At 48.7% G+C, this 21,729-nt stretch overlaps 1 protein-coding gene across 13 annotated transcripts in view; it reads right to left on the bottom strand.

The window, feature by feature from the left end:
* Window positions 1-21,729, bottom strand: part of DYSF (dysferlin) — a 231,302-nt gene that overhangs the window by 58,648 nt on the left and 150,925 nt on the right. For 8 of the 13 annotated variants that reach the window (XM_025353665.1, XM_025353669.1, XM_025353673.1 and 5 more), the window contains 4 exons: window positions 15,762-15,863; window positions 15,483-15,644; window positions 14,305-14,470; window positions 13,696-13,772 (listed from right to left, as the gene is read on the bottom strand). In XM_025353665.1, the coding sequence (XP_025209450.1) occupies window positions 13,696-13,772; window positions 14,305-14,470; window positions 15,483-15,644; window positions 15,762-15,863 (507 nt within the window). Of the gene's footprint in view, window positions 1-6,680; window positions 6,744-13,695; window positions 13,773-14,304; window positions 14,471-15,482; window positions 15,645-15,761; window positions 15,864-21,729 lie in introns of all 13 variants that reach the window. The other 5 variants (XM_025353667.1, XM_025353671.1, XM_025353663.1 and 2 more) reach the window with 1 other exon arrangement.

Below are 21,729 nucleotides of genomic sequence, written 5' to 3'. Positions count from 1 at the left end.
GAAAAGAAGTGAATAAATTATATAATAAGGAAATAATAGAGAAGATCAACTAAAAATTCTTTGAATAGACTGAAAAAAATCTGACAAATTCTGGCAAGAATAATAAAATATAATCTTGAGAATGAAAGGAGGCATAAATAGAGGGAGAAGAAATTCTTTTTGAAAAATTAAGAGATCATAAAAAATGTTACACCAATATTTTTAGGAAGAAATAGATAATTCCTAGAAAATTTAAATCACCAAAAGTCACTCACATAGAAAGAGAAAATCTCAAAGGTCCTATAAACATTTTTTAAAGTTGCATCAGCAGTTTAAAATATTCCCAAAAAGAATAGTAAGTCTAGACAGTTTTATGAGTGAATCTACCAAACATTTAGGCAATGGATAATGTTAATCTTATGGCTTACACAACAGAGGTCATTTTATAAGATTAGTATTATCTAGATACCAAAACGTAAAAATAATAGTATGAAAAAGGAAAACTTTAAGCCAATATCACTCCAAAAAAATGATGCAAAAAAAAAATCCTAAACTTAACATTTGCAAACTGAGTCCAGCAAGGCAGAAAAAAGGATAATATATCATGATCAGATTAGATTGTTTCAGAAACGCAAAGTTGTTTAAGTACTAATATAGATATATTTATTAGTGTATATTAAGTTCTCTAAATCTGAAATTCCTGTTATATATATTTTAGATATCTTGGGTTATCTAATTAACATATACATTAATATATTATATCATATAATTATGTATTATATATTAATGTAATTCATTGCATTAACAGGTTAAAGGAGCAAAATTATATGATCACTTCAATGGATACCTTAAAAACATTCAATAAAATTTAACAACATTCATGAAAAAAACAGCTAACTAGTAAGGTTCTAACAGGTAACTAGGTTCACCTGATAATTTTAACGCTCAGTGGTAAAACATAAAAACATTCATTTTTAAATTAGGAGCAGAAAAGAATACGCTCTATAACCAAGTACATAGAACATCAGCTGAAGGTTCTAGTCAATGGCAATAAGACGAGAAAATAAAATTAAAAAGTAAAAGAAATATAGACAGAAGAATTAAAATTGTGATTAACCACAAATTATATGATTGACTCCATAGAAAATCCAGGAGAATTCTCAAACCAGTATAATTCATAAGAGATTTTAGTGAAGTTTCTGGATATAAGATCTGTATATGAGAATTGATTTCATTTATATACAAGCAAAAACCAATTAGAAAATATACCTTTAAAAATTCAAGTAAAGAGAACAATAATGCATAAAATTGCTAGAACTAAATATAATAAAAGTTGTACTAGACTTTTTTGGATAAAATTATAAAAATTCATTAAATTACCATTAAAGAAGGCCTAAATAAATGGAAAGATATATAATGTTCATGGTTAAAAGGCAATATAATAAAAATGTCTGCTTTCCCCCAAATTGATCCAGAAAGTCACTATAACTCTATCACAAATCTCAACTTTTTTTTAAGTTGAAAAACTGATTCTAAAACTGAAGTGGAAAAGCAAAAGACTAGAATAGCAATGGTGTTTCCGAACATAAACAAAGTACTTCCTTATCAGAGATCAAGACTTATTAGAAAGCTATAGTAAATAAGATAGTGAAATGGCCCAGGGAAAGACAAATAGACCAATGGAACAGAATAGAGAGCCCACAAATAGCCCACACTTACATGGAAACCCAACAAATGACACAGCTGTCACTGTAGGTCAATGAGAAAGGACAGGTCATTCTATGATGATACTAATTCATTGGTTAGTTATATGAGAAAAAAATCTCTACCTCACAGTTAACACACACGCAAAATCAATTCCAGGTGAAATAAATACTTAAGTGTGAAAAGCAAAACTTTAGAATTTTTAGAATATAGACAAATATCTACCTTTAACAGTCTTTTCTAAACAAGAGAGAGAGAAAGATAAACTGATAACCCAAGATATCTAGAATATATATAATAGGAATTCCAGATTGAGAGCGCTTAAAAATGACTTGAATGTAGAAATTAAAGAAAACAATCTATTATAATATCAGCAGAATTTTTAAGGAGCTGGTTCTTTGGATGGAAAACAGCTATAAAATACATGAAATTATATGAAGCCTAATAAGAAAGGAAAATAACACAAATACATAAAATTAAGAATAAAGATGAAAACAGAATAGATACAAAGCTTTTATTATAGTAATATGTACAAATTTATACCAATGTTAACAGGCAGTATGTGATGACATCTCAGCTACCAAATTGATTGAAGAAGTACAAAATGATCAAAGAATCCCCTCCCAGAAAATGTGTTGAGCCCAGTTTTATAAATGCATACAAGACAGTTGCATCGTATACAATTATATAAGATATGCATTCCTGAAACTCTTCTATAATTCAAAACATATAACATAACACCACTTTAGAGAAAAAATCATGGCTATCCTGTATTAGCTACATAGATACAATTTCACCACCTTTTAAATTACATGATTGTCAGTCTTTTTTTTTTTTAATTTAGGTTTCCTACTATTATACATTTTGTACATAAAGCCAAACTATTGGAATATTTGTATCATATCATTTCCAAACTGCATAATTTAAGTTCATAAACAGTGTCTCTAGTGTATTTTGGGGCCTTTCAGCAACAATAATTATCATGCCACAGAGCCTGTTTAAGAGCACAGAAAGTAGAAGCACACCTGAAAAGGATTTTAAGGGACTAGTATAACCCTGACATCAAAGTGTAACAAAGACTCTTTGAAAGTAATACTTACTAATAGAGACGTAAAAATCCTAAGTAGTAGCAAATCTAACTCAATAATGTATAATAGAAGCTCTCCTCAAAACTTCTTCTTAGCCAGGATTAACAAATTGCTGTCTGTCCTGTCTGCAACAATCTGCCTGAGGTCCAGAACCACTGACTGTCCACAGCTGTTCTAGGATGCCCACTGCAGCTCCAGAAGATGAGCTGGGTGTTTGCCATTAGTCAACTATGTTTCCTCCAAGACCTCTTTATGCCAGTTGTACTAATAGAGTAATTGGATAAACAAAGTATACACTTAAAAACACATAGAATTTGGATACAAAAAGGAAGGGCATTGTATCCATGAAAACTAATTTAAGGCTTTTGTGTTTTGGTGGAGTTGTTTGTTGCAACAAGGTCTCACTTTGTCACCCAGGCTAGAGTGCAGTGATGCTATCACGGCTCACTACAACCTCCTCCTCCAGGGCTCAAGCAATCTTCCCACCTCAGCCTCCTGAATAGCTGGGACTACAGGCATGTGCCATCACACCTGGCCAATTTTTGTATTTTCTGTAGGGACAGGGTTTCACTATGCTGCCCAGGCTGATCTCAAACTCCAAGGCTCAAGCAATTTGCCTATCTCGGCCTCCCAAAGTGCTGGATTACAGGCGAGAGCCACCACACCTGGCTTGCTTTTGATTTTTTTTTTAAGTGAGGACTATCAAGTACAAGTGAGATAACATAAAAGGTGGAAGGGCATCTTAAACTCTAAGAGGACTCCACACTCAGATTTTTTTTTTTTTTTTTTGCAAGTATCGTTACGTTCTCATCAAACTTTAATAAACCTAAAATTAAAAATCCTAGATAATGCATTTTGGATATGATTTATACCAAAAGGATGACATGACACACAAGTCAGCACATCCAAATTCAAAAAGAGGGCATGGCACATGTCAAATGATTGACAAATAAAGTTAAATGGATATGGTTAAAAACAAAATGTTTGTGGTACATTTTTTTTTTTTTTTTTTTTTTGAGACGGAGTCTCACTCTGTCGCCCAGGCTGGAGTGCAGTGGCATGATCTCGGCTCACTGCAAGCTCCGCCTCCTGGGTTCACGCCATTCTCCTGCCTCAGCCTCCCGAGTAGCTGGGACTACAGGCGCCCACCACCACGCCCGGCTAATTTTTTGTATTTTTAGTAGAGACGGGGTTTCACCGTGTTAGCCAGGATGGCGTCGATCTCCTGACCTCAAGATCCGCCCGCCTTGGCCTCCCAAAGTGCTGGGATTACAGGCAAGAGCCACTACACCTGGCCTGTTTGTGGTACATTTGTATGACTTTTAATAAGCCCCTATTTAATCAACTTTTTCAATTAGCCAATCAACTACCTGTCTTGACTGCATTGGATAAGGTGGCTGCAACTGTAGTAAACTATAATACCATGACCAATTGACCGATTTGGGTTTACCCCAGGAATATAGCACAATAATACACCATATTAACAGACAATGGAAAATAAAATTATCATCTTAATAAATGCCAAATGACATTTGAGAGAATTAAACTTTCATGCCTAATTTTTAAGCTATTAATAAACTAACAATCAGCTGGGTACGGTGGCTCACGCCTATAATCCCAGCACTTTGGGAAGCCAGGGAGGGTGGATCACTTGAGGTCAGGAGTTCAAGATCAGCCTGGCCAACATGGTGAAACCCTGTCTCTACAAAAATACAAAAATTAACAAAGCGCGGTGGTGGGCACCGAAATCCCAGCTACTCAGGAGGCTAAGGCAAGAGAATTGCTTGAACCCAGGAGGCAGAGGTTGCAGTGAGCCAAGACAATACCACTGTAGTCCAACCTGGGCAACGGAGCGAGACTCCATCTCAAAAACAATAAATAAACAAACAAACAAACAAACAATAAAGGACACAACCTTGCCAAAATCAAATATCTGTCTGAAACCATCAATAATTATCCTAATTAATGGAAATCTGGCGGAGGCATTCTCATTAGAATGAATGACTAAATAAGTCTGCTCAGCAGCATCTCAAATATCAAATGGTATTTGGAAAAAGGAATAAGCCATTATTATTAGAAAGAAACTAACATGTTTATCATTATTTGAAGAAAACGATCTTGCCTACTTGGAAAACCAAACAGAATCAAAGAACAATAGTCGGAACTAATAAATGGGGCTTTAAAAAGAGTCAGTTCCAAAGTAAATATACAAAAATATTATTTTCCTATATTCTAGCAATAGTTTGACAAAGTCATAAGAAAAACAGATATTCCATTTAGAACAGCACCAAAGACCATAAAATGCCTGGGAATACACTTTAACAAGAAATGGCCTGAACAGGTGTACCTGGGGGTAACAAAACAAAACAAAACAAAAAAACAGAAAGTAATCATCTGGATGGACATATATAAAGTAAACTAAAATAAGTCCTTTAAGGGACAAAAGAAGACAATAGGAGAAATAAACGAACTAAATGGCAAATGATACGTAGTTAAAAGTTCATATGACATGCAGCCATATCTTTAAAGAATACAAGAATAGGCTGGGTGTGGTGGCTCATGCCTATAATCCCAGCACTTTGGGAGGCCGAGGCGGGCAGATCATGAGGCCAGGAGTTCGAGAACAGGATGGCTAACATGGTAAAACCCCGTCTCTACTAAAAATACAAAAAATTAGCCAGGCATGGTGGTGCACACCTGTAGTCCCAGCTACTCAGGAGGCTGAAGCAGGAGAATTGCTTGAACCCGGCAGGTGGAGGTTGCAGTGAGCCAAGATCACGCCACTGCATTCTAGCCTGGGCAACAAAGGAACACTCTGCCTCAAAAAATACATATATATAATATATAGTATATATTATATACATTATATATTATATGCATTATATATTATATAATATACATTATATAACATATAATATGTACACACAAATATGGAAAAATATTCATATATACTTTTAAATTTAAAAAATCCAAATTATAAAAAAACTATGATCCCAATTTTGTTTTTAAAAAGTATTCATGCGAGCTTAAAAGACATCTAAAAAATGAAGGCACATCAAAATCCTAACAGTGCCTATCATTAACTGGTAGGAATAAAAGTGGTTTTAACTTCCTGCTTGACACTTTTTGTGTTTTCCATATTTTATTTAAAAAAAGATAAATCAGAAAAAATATGTATCTATATCGATAGACTCCTTCTAGAAGTTCATGAGACCCCCAGTACAGCAGTGCCTCCTCTTGACACCATAAGTAGAATGTAACTCACTGCCTTTGGCAAGTTCTGTCTCTTACGCCACCCTCCACAGGTCAGGCGCACATGCTGAAGGCCAGACACCAAAGTCATCTTCCTAGAGGGACCCACAGCCCAGAAAGATGACACCTAGGGAATCCACTCAGGCAAGCAGAAAGGAGCCCCGCCAGAAACTGCAGGAGCAGACTGTTGGCCCAAGCAGACCTCTTAGCACCCAAGGGGGCCAGCCAGGGTTCCTCGGTCACACGCCCCCTTCACACATCAGGGAGGAGCACAGAAAGTCAGCCTGCCATCTGAGGTCCCGCGCCCAGAAGAGGCTTCTGGGGTCCCACACTCCAGAAGTCAGAGTCTAATCGAGAGGTTTCCCTGCCTCCACTGGCCCATGCAGCCCCACCTAAGCCCCCAGTCCTCACACAGGTAAATAAAATTAAGGTAAATCCCAGGAAGTAACCTAGGGGTGTCCATTTCTGAGCATCTACTCCATAGCTTTCTCTTACTCCTCCTTTACAGTGAGGCAAAGATAGGTGACTTTCCTGCTAGGGCTCAGGAAATACCTCCTTTTTTCCCTCCCACTCTTCCCTCCCGTTTCCCTCCTAACCCCCTACCCCCAGCCCCACAAAGGAACACAAGGAGCCCACAAATAAGTAAACAATACATACATGAGGACTGGATGGAGGAGAAGCCGTGTTAGTAGGGGCCAAGCTCGACAGACCGTCTGCAAGCTACAAACGAAACATGCTGGTTAGCAACGGGATTAGAGAATCCACTTTAGGGAAAGCTGGACAGTCCCCAGGAGGTAGCGCTATCTGACCAGGCACCCTCTGCTCTTCCTCCAGGGAGAACATGTGCTTTGGAGTTGGACAAGCCTGGCTCCAACACCTCACCAGATGTGTGACTTTGGACAAGCCCCTTGACCTCTCTGAATCAGCGTCCTATCTGGAGAATGGGTCCAAAGCCCACCTCACAAGGCGACAGTGAGTACGAATGAGATGAAGGCTGGGCACGTCCAGCACAAGGCAAGGCACGTGGAAGGAGTTCAGCCAATGCCTGACTCCTGCCCACTCTCTCACATGTCCTCCCTCCCTCTCCAAAATCTGCCTACTTCAGGGACACTCCAACTCCCCAGCATCCTAACCACTGAGCCACACTAACACTGCAGGGCATGGTTCCTAAGCTATAGCAGGTTACTCAGTGTTCCCTCCTCCAGGACAAGAACCAGGGCATCATATGTCTTCTCCAAAACCTGACATCAGTGGGGACTTTAGGAGTCTTACAGTCCAACCTCCACTCCATGCTACAAACCACTTTCTGCATCTTTTTCTGAGCATCAGCTCCTTGCCTGCAATCTCCCAGTACTGTGAATCAATATTTCATAATGTTCACCTTAAGAAATCCCTGCGCTGCAGCCTGAGGAGGGCCTCGGGGCTCAGGGCTGAAGGCAGGGAGACGTGGTCAGAGGCCACTGCGATACTCTAGGAGAAGGGAATGGGGCTCTGGGTGGATGAGCCCCACAGGCTAGCAAGTGGGCAAACTGAGAAGATGCATGCTAAGCAGAGGGAATCGCAAGCGCAAAGGTGGAGGGGAACAAAGCAGCACAGCCCCTTCGAGAAAGAGCAAAGGGGTCAGGAGGGTAGGTGCTGGGGAGCAGCCAGCTGGGACCCAGAGCTGCCAGGGCTGGCTCCTCATCCTCTAAGCCTCGAGCTGGGGACTCTGGGAGGACTCCAAAGGGCCAAACCCCAGGCTGCCCTGCCTTCCTCAGCACGAAAATTCTGGGAGACACTCCCCAGATGCCCACAGAAACCCATGGAAGGTGAAGCCCTGCTGGGCCCAGGAGGGGTGTTTGGGAACTGGGATCCCTCCCTGCTCTGTGAAAAGACACATCACTGAGGGGCCACTCAGGGTTGTTCAGAGCCAGAAGCAGAATCAGCCCTGGGCACCTAGCCAGGGCTGCTGGATGGCCCTGGGGTGCTAGCCACATGTCATGTGACCCCTGGAATAGACTGGGTGAACTCCATGTGCCACCCCCAGCTGGCCAGAGATGGGCCTCGCCAGGCAGCAGCTATGCCCCTCCCATTCGCATCCTGAACCCCACAGAAGCCTTACTGTTATTTTTAATGCAGTTCTTTTTTAGAAAGGTGAGAGGGAAACCGGCAGTTCACCAGAGCAAAATAAAGCTAAACATAGTGTTCCAAAGATCTGGTCCAGCTTCAGAAATTACACGTTCCCCTTTGGGACTCAGGCATAATTTGCCACTCTGGTTCTGGGAGCACGTTCCCACCTTCACGGCATCCCAGAGACTATAACCAGAGCAGCAGGCTCAAAATTAGCCCCAGCCCCAGCGCCTGGGAGCCTGGGAGCCTGGGAGCCTGGGAGCCGGCCAGCCCCAGCACCCACCCCACAGAGTGAGGAAACAGTCTCCCGAGGCCTCCTGCACACTAGCCGGCCAGGCCTGTCTCCTGCTGGCACCCCACGCTCACCACACACACAAAACACACACACAGACACACACCCACCACCTCTACTCCACATACACACCCACCTCTGCCACACACATCTCTACCACGCACACACACACATCCCACCTCTACCACACACACACATCCCACCTCTACCACACACACCACCTCCTCTACCACACACACCACCTCTACCACAAACACCCACCACCTCTACCACACACACACACCTCTACCCCACACAAACACACACACTCCACCTCTACCACACACACCCCACCTCTACCATACACACACACACCCCACCTCTACCACACACACACCACCTGTACCACACACCCCTCTACCACACACACACATCCCACCTCTACCACACACACCACCTCCTCTACCACACACACCACCTCTACCACAAACACCCACCACCTCTACCACACACACACACCTCTACCCCACACAAACACACACACTCCATCTCTACTACATACACCCCACCTCTACCACACACACACCACCTGTACCACACACCCCTCTACCACACACACACACCACCTCTACCACACACACACACTACCCCTACCACACACACACATCACCTCTACCCCACATGTACACACACCCCCTCTACCACACACACACACCTCTACCACACACACACCCCACCTCCACCACACACACACCACCTGTACCACACACACACATACCACCTCTACCACACACACACCCCACCTCTACCCTCCCCGACACCCCACCTCTACCACACACACACCACCTGTACCACACACATCACCTCTACCCCACATGTACACACACCCCCTCTACCACACACACACCCCACCTCCACCACGCACACACCACCTGTACCACACACACACACCCCACCTCCACCACACACACCCCACCTCCACCACACACATCACCTCTACCACACACCACCTCTACCACACACACACACTACCTCTACCACACACATCACCTCTACCACATACCACCTCTACCACACACACTCTCCACCTCTACCACACACATCACCTCTACCCCACATGTACACACACTACCTCTACCACACACACACCTCTACCACACACACTCATACATACACACATGTACCTCTTTGTCACATACAACATACACACAGAGTCTCACTTCCAAGCCTTTGTCCGAGCCCTTTTGCCTGCCAGGAAAGCCTCCCTGTCCTCCCCTGTTCACCCACCCGCCTCAGAGGCCCCTCCCCGGAGAATCTTCCCCGGATGCTGAACCTATGCTGAACCTGCAGGGCCAGGAGACTCCAAGAGCTTGGTCTCCTTGTTAATGAAGCATCTCCTCACTTTGGCGTCACTTATTTGAGATCTTCTGGACATCCCCTCTTCCCTTGTCTCTTTTTGACCAGAGCTGGAACTTCCTAAAAGTTATTTCTCTAATTCTTCAGCACACACATATTCCCACCTCCCGAAATTCTCCTTCTCTGAAGACTTAAAGAGGAGCCCCTCTACCCAAGAGTGCTCTCAGAATGCTCAGCAACAGCCGCCCTTGCCATACCCAGCTGGCTCTGGGGGCATCTCAGTGCCTCAAAGGTGCGATTTCTGGGGGCACAGCCTCTATTTGGAGCTTCAAGACTCTCTATAGAAAAGGGACAGGGGGTGGCAGGCTCTCTGTGTGTTCCTGAACACTCTTTTTTCTTCCCCTAATCATAGTTACAACACCAAGAACTGCCTTAATAAAAAAAAAAAACAACTAGTGAACGAAGAACTTAATTTTATTTTAAAGGTAGAAATGAAGTCAGAGACAGAATCAGAGACAGAAAGAGAAATCCAGAAGGAAGAGGAAAGAATGGGAATGAAATGTTGGGAGCTGTACATTCAGATTGTGTGTTTGGGTGGGTTTCAGTATTTTTCTATATTTTCCAAATGCTATATAAAGAACACATATCATTTTATCATCTGAAAACAATGAAACATCATTTTCTAAAGCAGAGAACTAGATGGAAGAGGATACTTCTGCTCTCCCTATTTGATGACACACCCAGGCCTGCCCTCAGAAAGTTCAAAGTCAAGGCCACAATTCCTGCACTGCCACCACCAAGCCTAGACACTCCTCTGGCCAGCACCCATGGGAGCTCGTGCACACACCTGCTCCTATCCCCCCACCTCTCATGCACACTCATGTGCACACACCACCCCCACCCCTAGTCTGCCAGGCTAAAGTCTACACATAGGATGGTTGCACTGACCAAGAACAAGTGGTGGAGTTAATACGTCTGAGTATTTCTCATCCCAATCCTCATTGCCATGGAGAGTTTAAAGAGGCCAGGCACCACCCAAGCAGGGGCCCCCGCTTACTCCTAGAGACAGACACTGATCTACAAGCCCTGGGAGGTTGAGCACAGACCTGCCTTATACACGTTTTGAGTCACCTCCAGAACTGGCCACTCTCGACACAAACCAAAACACTTCTAGAAACCTGAGAAATGCTCCGTGGTGAGTGTGCCAGCCCATGGCCTGAACATCAAGCAAGAGTCTCCAGTGACATGTTCTAAATGTGTGGCCAGCTCATCCCAGGACCTGGACAGATGCTGGTAAGAAGGCTTCGGGAGCAGAGAGAAGGTGTCACTGAGGAAAGAGACAGGAAGGGACCAAGATGGAAAGGTAACTCTGGCAAGAGCAGGTTTGAGCTAGGAGGGGTCCTAGGACCACAGCCAGGACACGGTGAACACATCCAGCACCAGGCAGGGCTGCATCAACTGTGAGGACAGAACAGGCTGCTGAGAAACACCGGTGGGGCAGACAGGAGCCAGCCAAAATCCAAATTCTGTCAGACCTCTCGTCCCTCCTGTCCCCAGAGGCCAGGGGCTTTCACACTATCTGCATTGGAGGAGGAGGGAGAGGAAGAGAGCCCAGCCATAGTTATCTAGCAAACCACTGGAACTGCACCCAGGATCAGCTGCCTCCTGGGTTGGCCTTGGAGCGCCTATCCTCCAGAGTGCCAGGGACAGGGAGGAGAGGCGAGCAAGTGAAAGATTTCCTGGATCAGCCCAATCAGAGCAACAGATCTCAGAGAAAAACAGGAACAAAGTCAGATACCAGACAAGGGGCTTCCCCAGAGGGCAAGGGCTCCCTGGAGACCAGAACTGGTCTCCCTGCTGGGTTTGAGGCTTTTGAGAACAGAGTTTTGTCTCCTTCATTAGACAGGGAGCTCCATGAGGGCAAGGTCCAAGCCTCCCCCATCAGAGCAAGGCAGTGTCATTTCCTCCTCCTCTCCCGTCCCAGGCCAGGGGAGGCCCAGCCCCTCCCCAGGTGGGCACACCTCCAGGAGCCCCATCCCAGCTCCAACCAGTGCTGCTGGTCTGGCCGGCAGCTCTAGCCAGAGTGGCCGTGTGCTCCCACAAACAGCACAGGCCTGGCTCTGGCTCAGACCCCAGCCCCAGTTCCCTCATGTCAACGCCGGGAGGATGGCCAGGCTGGGCCTCCTCATCGTCTGCCTCTGGCTGTGCTTGTGGCCAGCAGGACCTAAAATAGTCCCTCCCCATCTGAGTGTGCAGACATTTTGAGGGCAGCACACACAGAACGGAAATCCTGCTGGGCAGGCCCTGCACTTCCCTGCACAATCTCAGACAGGCCTATGGAGCAGCCGGGAAACGGGAGCCAGGAGCAGGCAGCCAGAGTTTGGGGCAAATTATCTGCCTAATTCAGCTATAAACACCCAAGCAGGCCAGAGGCACTAGCACCGAGTTTAGTTAAATTTCACAGAGGGACATCTGAAATTTCCATTTGGGTTTCCCCAGCCAAGAGAGTGATTCCTCCTCAGATCCATACAGACAGTAGCCAGAAAATCCATCCATCCATCCATCAACCCATGCGCCCATCTACCCACTTATCCAGACAGACAGACTTTCATTAACACCTCCGCTAAGCGAGGCCTTGTGCTGAGCACTGAGAATACAAAGAGGAAGGAGCCGCAGTTGCTCCCCAGAGCTCAGCCTGGGGAATGTGCTAACATTGACAGAGACGTGCAGGCCCTAGGGCAGCACAGTGACCCAAAATAGGCAAGTCTCACAGAAGAGGAGGAACCAGGAAAGACTCCCCCAGAGAAGTGACCATGCCTAAGTTAAATCTTAAAGAATGACCAAGAGTTGGCCAAGGGACAGGGGGCAGGAGGTCTTCCCAGCAGAAAGGCTGGCAGGGCAGCGCCCTGGAGAGCCACGGAGGCTGCAGAGATGGAACTCAGGGCTTCTGAGGACTTTTAGCATCAGTGAAACTACAGATGCAGCAAGGCCCGAGGACACAGGTGTTGTCCACACAGGCCTGGAGGCTCTGCCTCTGGGTGGCTCGGAAGTTCTGGGAGCCCCAGGGTGCCAGGGGTGTGACCAGCATCTTGCAAAGCCCAGAGAGGAGGGTGACAACCTGGAACAGATGGTGAGTTCAAGGCTGGTGCTCACAGTGAGACCTTTCTCCATGTCTGCTGTGGGAAGGACCATTTGGGCTCAGCCCTACAGAATCTAGAGCCACTCCATGGCCCACAGTGGGGGCAGTGCTGCCTCTCAGCACAAGATGCCACAGACCTCCTGCCATGCTCTGTGGCACTGGCATCTGCATCACTGGCTGGCCCTTGGTTGCTGAGTATGTCGCAAAGGGATGACTCCTACCTCCCCCAGGGCTGGAGACCTTAGAATGATGCCCCTTCCTGCCTCTTTCCTCCTTTTCCCTGCAGATAGAGGAATGGGGTGAGATGGACTCTTGGCTTGGACACAGCCTCCTCTTTCTAAGCTGTCTGCAAGAAGCCGCCAAGCACAAGCCCACAGAACAACCTTCCCCCTAAGAAGGGGCCTGTCCAAGGTAGGGAGATGGGGCTGGAGGATGCCAGAGATGGCCCACTCACTCCCTCCCCTGTTGTCCTTCTCTCATTTGCTCCCCACCCTGATTTTCTCGTGATCTCCAGGAGAAAGCCCTCGCCATGGCCCCCAGGGTAGAGGGGCTATTTTTCACATATGCTTCCAAGAAAAGGGATTGAGTCTTGCACAGATGAGCGCACCCCACCCCGCTCAGCCAGACTGACAGCTCGCATCTGGGTCCCTCTACTGGACAGTGTCCAGCCGCTGAAGCCCAGAAGGGGATGTGTATAGAGGCCGTGTGATAATGAAGGGTTGGAGAGAAGGGGTGGGAAGAGATGAGGAATGGAGGGGAAGGGTGACCCAGGCCTCCCTGGAAGATGTCCATCCTACCTGGATGGGGATGAGGGGCTCCTTGTCGTCAATGTCGATGAGCACGTCTTCCCCAGGACTGAGTAGGCTCACATCGTCTGCAGGGGAGGGAGCCATCCAGGCCTGAGAGGGGCTCTCTCAAAAGACTCGCCCCTCACCAGCCCCAGGGCTCAGCCAAGGGACCGAGACAAGACCCTGCAGTCTCTCCACATCTCTCAGTCAGTACCTCTCTCTTCCTCCCTCCCAATAAGTCCCTGTCTCATCTCCATCTCTCCCATCCTCCTTCGCATGCCCTGTCTCCCACTTCTGTCTTCCTCTCCTCACATTTCTCTCCTCCCTCCCCGCATCATTGTCTCCCTGCCCTCTGTCTCCCTCCCCCGGGCCCACTTTGAGCCCTTGCCCCTCAGCTCCCACGGGTATCAGTTACCTGCTCCTGGTGCCCCCCCACCCAGAGCTAGGATCTGCCCTAAGGAAGGCGAGGTCCCCGCCCTGTGGTCTAGCAGAGTGGAAATCGCTTCTCATTCAGGTCTCCATATGAGAAGGACTTCAGGATGCATCTCAACTAGGAAGGGTAGCTTGGCCCTGAGGCCCCCCGTTCCCTGAGCTGCCCATTGTCTCCCCTTCCCCTACCTGGGCCACCCTGTGGGGATGGACTCTCCGCCGAGTAGGGGTCACACAGGAAGCTCTCCAGGGAGCGGATGGTACACTGGCCCACCACAGGCCGGCGGCCAAACTGGCGGTTATCGATGACCTTGATGGTGATGGGGGGGCAGTAGAGCTCCTCCCTGGGCAGCATCTGGGTGGAGGAGGAAGAACGCACTGGCCCGAATGCCTCTCTAGGAAGTCTCCAGGTCAAGCCCAAAGAGCAAAAAATGACTATAAACCACAGATAATCCCCGCAGCCAGAAATCCAAAATGGTGGCTGGCCCAGAGCTGGGCAGTAGAGCGAAGCCACCCACCTTTTCTGTCAGCCCTTTGAATGCTGCATGCAGAGGCTGGCTTTCCCCCCACAGCTTTACCTTCCAAATACATCCCGTTCAGCCTGAAGTGAAAACAAGGCTGCGTTCCCTCACTGACTGGGGAGCGGGCGAGGGGAGTTGGCCCGGGACTCAACATTTCTTGCAGACAGTCCCCCCCAAGTGGATACTCAAGAGTTGGCTTACAGACCCAGATTCTTCTCCCCGCACACCCAAAAAGCACTTTGAACACAACTTGAAATAATTTATATGCTCTCCTTCGGGGCAGCTTTGGCTCAGCCAAGAGGAGGCTTCTGTTGACAGCCACTGGGCCTGGAATTTCTACAGCGCTTTCATCTTGCAAACCATTTTCTTTTCCTCAGACCTGCCTTACTCTGGCCACTAGGTCTAGGCATCCCAGGAAGCTGGAGAGGCCTGGGGGGCCTGAGGGCTATGGGGGTGAGCTCCTTTTAGGGGGCCCAGGCTGGGGTAGGACATGGTCAGAAAAGGTTTGGAGGAATCCTGGAAAGCCAAGCCCTAGCAGGTCCCTGAGGGTGCTCCAGGGGACTGAAACCTGTCCCAGAGGGAAAACAGCCAGGGGATGGCTCCTTGGGACTTTCGCTGATCCAGGATCTGGGTAGGAGGCAGAGTCTAGCCCCATTTGTCCTACTCAGAGGCCTGAACCCTTCCAGTGAGAAGGGTATGAACATTTCTCCCCATGTTCACAGGAAGGGGAGGGGTCCTACCCTGGACCACGCAGGGAATTGGAGCACAAGTCCCAGGCTGCTCGGGGCCATGTAGAACTTCTAGCCCCAGGATTCTGGAAAAGGACAGTAGGGAGGTGGGGCTCACCACTTCCATGAAGAGGGTACAGATGTCAAAGTTGGGGTTCTTCCGGAGGTTCCTGATGACACAGGACTGCACCGTCTGGCCCCCACACTCTACCACAAGGCTTGGGGAGGAGATGCTGGCCAGCTGGTAACTCTTCATGTTCCGCAGGCCCCATGCCAGGACCTGGGCACACAGAATGAGGAGAGTGGCTTGGAAGGCCCCAGGCCCCAGGAAAGGCTGGGGCAGGAAGGGGAAGGGCATTCTGCTCCCAGCCCCCACGCCCAGGCCCAGCCGGCTCACCTCGATGGCGGTACGCTGGAGCGCTGGCTTGATGTTCTGAGGAACCATGTAGATGTTGGCCTCCCTCTGGGGTGGTGGGTAGGGCAGGTCTGTGTCCTCAGACTGCAGTGGACAGCAGGTGAAATGGAGGCAACGGTGGGAAGAAGACCAAGGCAAAGAGACAAGAGAGAAGGACAGATAGGACAGAAGGAAATGCAAAGTGCAGGGAGAAACAGAGACGCAAAGACAGAAGTGGACAAACAGGGAGGCAGAAATGAGAAAGCTAAGTCAGTTTTGGCCAGGCACCATCTTCTCCAGGATCACAATTCCAGCACCTTCACCCAGGGTTCAGGTCACCCTGTTTCAAATGAATCCCTCCTCCCATAACGCAGGCTCTGCTGCCCCCTGAGCTGCTCCGGGTCTGCCCCTCCCTGACATGCACACGGCACATGCGTGCACACGCTGCCCACTCCATCCTGGCAGTCCCACTTCATCCGCTCTCAGTCCCAGAGAGGACCACGTGCCTGCCCCCCAGCCTGGTTCTCCTGCCTCCTGGCTCAGACCCTTCCAGGTTATCATCTGCCCTGGTATTTCACCCCCACCCCCATCCCCACCCCCAGACACCTTCCAGCCCCAAACCCCACCTCTCACACCTGTCCCCTGTGAGGACAGAACACTTGCACTGTGAGCCAGAAAAACAGCAACCGCCCAATGGGAGAAGGGGCTATAAGGGCCCGTCATCCCCAGAGAACCAAAGCACACTGCTGGGGAGGGTCTCTCTCCACTACAGAGACGAGCACGTGTGTGTAAATTCTGGCCTACTAAGGGTTTGCCAGAAAGAGTTGGGCAAAAATCCTCAATGATCACAAAGAACTACATGAAGAAGCAAGATGGGGCAAGGGAGGCAGGTACTGCCTTAGATAGTTAACCGCCAATAACAACAGTTAGGAACACAGGTGTGAGTCCTACCTCCACTACGTATGACGTTAAATAAATTATTTCACCTCTCTATGGCTTAATGTTTTCATCTATAAAATGGTTAGCAAAAGTTGTCAACCTGTAAAGGTCAGGGTGAGGGTTGAAGAAGTTAATACCTGTATAACATTTGGAGGAGTGCCTGGTTCATGTAAACCTTCAACAGGACTATTAGCCCATGTGGTGCTTTTGTGACGATTGGAGAAAGATGTGCTTAAGACTCTTTACTTCCATGTCAGAAAATCATCATATTTTCTGAGTTTATTTGAACAAGACACTTTACTGCCACCTATTGGGAAATTGTTATAATAAATACAAGTATATGGTGTCCTGTGCTAGAAATTGCACCCCCTTAGACACACAGTGTCCTTGTGCAGTGCCCAACCTGCACATCCATACGTGGAGGGCCTGACATGCAGGAAATGTTAACTATAATTAAAAGGACTGTGATGGACACTTTACAGAGCTTGCCTCATGTAATCTCATTTATTAAACAATGAAATCATTGGATTCATTCTCCAAGCAACTTGCGTTGGGTTCTTTCCACAAGGATGGTACATCCATACACAGACGCTCTGCCATTGATGGTGGGAGCAGTCAAAGCAGAGAAAGATATCAGCAGAGAAAGACATCAGCTTCCCCCACCTCCATGACTCACTTCACAGCCAACCCAAGCCACACTCCTGCCCAGTGACACCCTGATGACACCATGTTTTCCCGGACCTACAGCAGCTGGAAGCTTAGTCCTAGAATCAGACCTCATCTCTAGTTCCAACTCTGCCACCTCCTCGCCGTTTGACCTTGGGCAGATTACTTAACCCCAGTGACAGTATTCTCAGATGAAGATCTGAGATAAGCTGCTGAGAATTAAATGAGAGAACAAATCTGACTAGCGCCTGGCACACAGGAGGCGCTTAGTCAATGGCTGTGACTGTAACTATTACTAGAATTGTGCTTAGTACCATTGTTTCTGCCATTGGTGTTGGTGTTGATCTCCCCAGGGTGACTTCAAGAGAGCTGAGCCATCAGAAGCATCTTTCAGGGCAACACTGGCTTTATTACTGTCTCTAAGTCACCAGGGCATAAAGCAAAAATCTTGTCATTTTCCTCCTGATCCACAATGCAGGTGACATGATGCAGGAAGCACCTGCCTTGCTGACTGGCTGATAGGGAGGAGTGATGGACAGGGCTGCTGCAGTGCACAGTTCCAGGGGCTGCTATGCATGGCACAGTCCACATGAAAGGTGCCCTTGGAGGATAGAGGCAGGGCCTGAACAGCTTCTACAGGCTGCTATGGGGACCCCCAGTTTGATGTCCTCCCTGGGCACTCCAAGGCAACCAGCTGCAGGTGGCAGCACAGGAGGGTATCCTCTTTAAAGACAGGGTTGCACTTGAAGGCCTGCTTGTGGCCTGTTCATGGCCCCTTACAGCTAATGCCCAACACAGTATGGACCCAGAGCCAAAAACCTAAGTCAAAGAGGGGCCAAAAGAAAAAACCACCAGGGAGGGAACAGCCCCAGGATCCCCTGAGTGGAGTGGCAGAAAGACCAATTTTCTCATATACTCGTTCTCTTAAAATCACTAGGGAAAACTCACGAACACATTCCTCCCAGAGTATTTCCTCTCTAGGCCCCCAAACGCTGGGCAGTATCCACTTTATCCCTCGTTTCCTCAGCCTGTCTCTCCCTCGGGGCTCCCTCAACCTCCACGGTGATGACATTCCTCTCTAAAGGCTGGGGACCAGGCTCCCCATCTTCAGGAGCCTGCTTGCTGAGGGCAGGGGAACAAGAACCTAGAGAAGGTTAAGCTCCAGTACCGTTTGGAGAAGGCCCTGGAGGAAGAAGGCAGGAGCACACAGCTGCGGAGCATCGGGCCCAGCGGAGGCAGAAGGAAGAGACAGGCAGAGACAGTGGTTAGAGGTATGTCCAGGCAGCTTCCTCAGCACGAGGTCACCGCATGCATCCCAAGGCCATCTCTGTCCACCGTGCTGTCCCCAGGGGTCCCAGGACATGCTTCTTCCCTGCCATTTCCTGCCACCTCCCAGGGTTGCCTGCCTCTGTGGCTCCCCCTATGACCATGCATCCAAATGCTCCTCCCCAATTTTTCACACTGTCTCCTGGATCTTCTCCTTCCCAATTTAAAGACATCCCCATCTCCCAAATCCACCCGTGCCCTCCTCTCTGTGACCCCTCTGCAGGTTCCCTCCTCTCCTCTCTCTAATCCTGTCTCCTCCTTCATGTCCACACCACCAGCTGCCCAGTGCACCCTACTTCTGCCCTCAGCACCCCTCCCCAGAAATTTGTCTCCAAAGTCCCCTACCCGAAGGACACTCATGGGCTCTTCTCTCTCTCGCCCCCTCAGCAGCAACTGGCCAGCTGACCTCGCCTTCTTCCCAAACTGTCTCTCTGGATCCACACTGCTGGCCCCCACCCTGTTTGCTGAGCCTCCTCTGCAGCCTCCCCATCTTCCTCCACCAAGCCCTGATCTGCTCCTTAGCCCTCTCCTGGACTTTCTGCTCCCAAACATCTCTGCTAAGCCCCAATATCTTACTGCTTAGTTCATTCATGTGTCCTACTGGCCTCTCACACTGAACTTGTCCAAAACTGGATTCTTTATCTTCCCCCTCAGAACCTGCACACTTCAAGTCTGACCCCACCATCCACCTAGACAACCAAGCCAAAAGCCCCCATGCCATCCTTGGCTCCTCCTGCCCCTCATCGCCCTGCCTGACTGATCACCAAACACTGGTGAGCCTGTCTCCTGAACATCTCTCACGCCTGCCCACCCATCTCCTTGGCTCAGTGCAAGCCACCACCCTCTCTCACCTGGACTCACCAGCACCCCCTTTCACTCGGTTCTGACACCCTCTCCCGAAAGCCCACGCGCGCTGCAATCTGCAGCCAGGGCAGGCTTTCTAATAACGTCACTCTTTGCTTCAAGTCCTCCAATGTCTTCCCACCGGCTCAGGATGAAGTGCAGACTCTTTCAAAGTAGCCTCCACAAGACCCCTAATCTTCCAGCTCCTGCTGCCTTCTCTGGGCATGTTTCTCCTCGGATAAATTTCCCCTTGATGACCCCAAGTAGTGATGAACCACCTCCTGGGATACACGCAACCCCTGCCCTTCTGAATGCTAACAGGTTGCAGGAGACACCATGCTCTTTTAGCTTTGAGGCTTGGAGCTCAGTGGTCCCTCTGTCTGAAATGCACTTCTACCCCAACTCCTTCTGTACTTCCTATTCGGACTGCAGGTGTCTATTTAAATATTCCCTGGTGCCCCAAGCTTAAGTACCCCCGTAGCTCCCATAGCAACTTACACTTATTCTCATAGAAAGACACATCAATCCATCACCCCGTGCCATCTCCACGTGTTCATTTGATTGTGTCCTTGGTTAAACCAGCAATTCGGTACACAGGGACCATAGCTGAATTCCCCCGTCCAATAAATAAATGATTATGAATGGATAACTGAAGGGGAAGAGGGAGGGTGAAGACAGAAGAGTGGGTGGATGGGAAGATAAAGGAATGAATCCAGCACACACTCTCCTCCTTCCTAGCACCCGTGGCTGCTCCAGCCTGACCCTGGGTCCTCCCCAGGCCTGCTCATTACTCCCTCTGGGTCAATTTTCTTTACTGCCACCTGAATCTAACCCATTTTTAGGGCCTAATTCAAGATCTCTAGAACAACTCTCCAAGACGCTCCAGAAACGCCTTATAACCTGACTCTGACTCTCTTAACCCCATCTACGTGACCCTTTCCCCACATAGCCCATTCCCAGGGTCCTAAGGGGTCTCTGATCAACTCACAGGCAGGAGTCCTGAGGCCTCTGCCAGCTCTTGAGCCTGGTTTTCAACTTTTTTTCTGGTCCAGTCCACTTGAGGGGTACAGCACCCCCATCTCCAGGACAGTAATTCTCAGTGAGGTGCTGTGACCCTCATTGCAACTGGGAAGCCTCTCAGCACTGCTGGGCAGACGGGGTGTGGACTGAAAGTGCCACCAGAACATCCTGATTCACCGTCCTATGGCTGATGGGGGACTCTGATAAGCCTAACTAGAGGAAGCCACATTGGACCAGCTCCCGACTTGCTCCCCTCAAATGCAGGGACAACCAGGGGCGGCTGCAGGGATGGGTTCTACAGGTGTGCAAGGTGTTGATCAAGCCAGCCCAGACTAAGAGGACCCCAGGAACAAGTGAAGCTCTCTCCCCTACCAGAGCTGAAGCCATCCCTAAGCCCACTTCAGTCTATCTGTCCCGCTGGCCAGTTTAGCACAAAGAACCAAGGCCCTGAGCCATGAAAGGGGCTCCCCTAGCCCCATCTAGGGGCCACCACATTAGACAGGAGTCGCTCCCAGGGCAAGGGAAGTGGTGGCAAGCCTCCTGGGTCAGCCCAGTCACCAGTAGCCTATGGACCCTCACCTCACCCAGCAGGGGACAGAAGACTCTGCAGTCACATCCTGGTTCCTCCGGGAGCTCCAGGCAGGGGGCAGCCAGGCAGGCTGGGAGGGCTCCATTGTCTGCCTGCCCCACCCAGCTCGTTAGGAACAACATGTTGCTCTAATTACACTTCCCAGGAAAAACAGTGTTTTAAATTAAGGCCTTGGGGGAGGTATGGGGGATGGGGGACCACTGGCTTTATTTTCCTGATTGCAAAACACGAAATTTTTCCTTCCAGTGGATTTGGGGGTACAGGAGAGTACCCCGGGTACATCTCAGAGTAAAAGCCATATATACCCTGCAGCCTGGATGGGTGGATGGAGTGGCATCTGGTGGCCCCCACCCCTGAGCTGGCAGTAAAATCAGCCATGAAGCATACAATCCCTCCCACCAGGGCATCCCCTGCGCCAGCAGGAGAGAAGCAGCAGAAGCAAGGGTAATACTCTAAACCACGCCCCCTCCCCTCCCCACCTCCCCAGAATGGTCAGGACCGCAAGCCCCATGGGTCTTCCTCTACACATGTTCTGTATCCTAGGGGGCCCTGGGCGTTCGGGGGCCCGCCATCACCTCTGCTGCTGTG

This window comes from Theropithecus gelada, chromosome 13, assembly GCF_003255815.1.
Source record: "Theropithecus gelada isolate Dixy chromosome 13, Tgel_1.0, whole genome shotgun sequence".
In the NCBI taxonomy this organism is placed as follows: Eukaryota; Metazoa; Chordata; class Mammalia; order Primates; family Cercopithecidae; genus Theropithecus; species Theropithecus gelada.
This window is presented reverse-complemented; position numbering and strand designations above follow the sequence as displayed.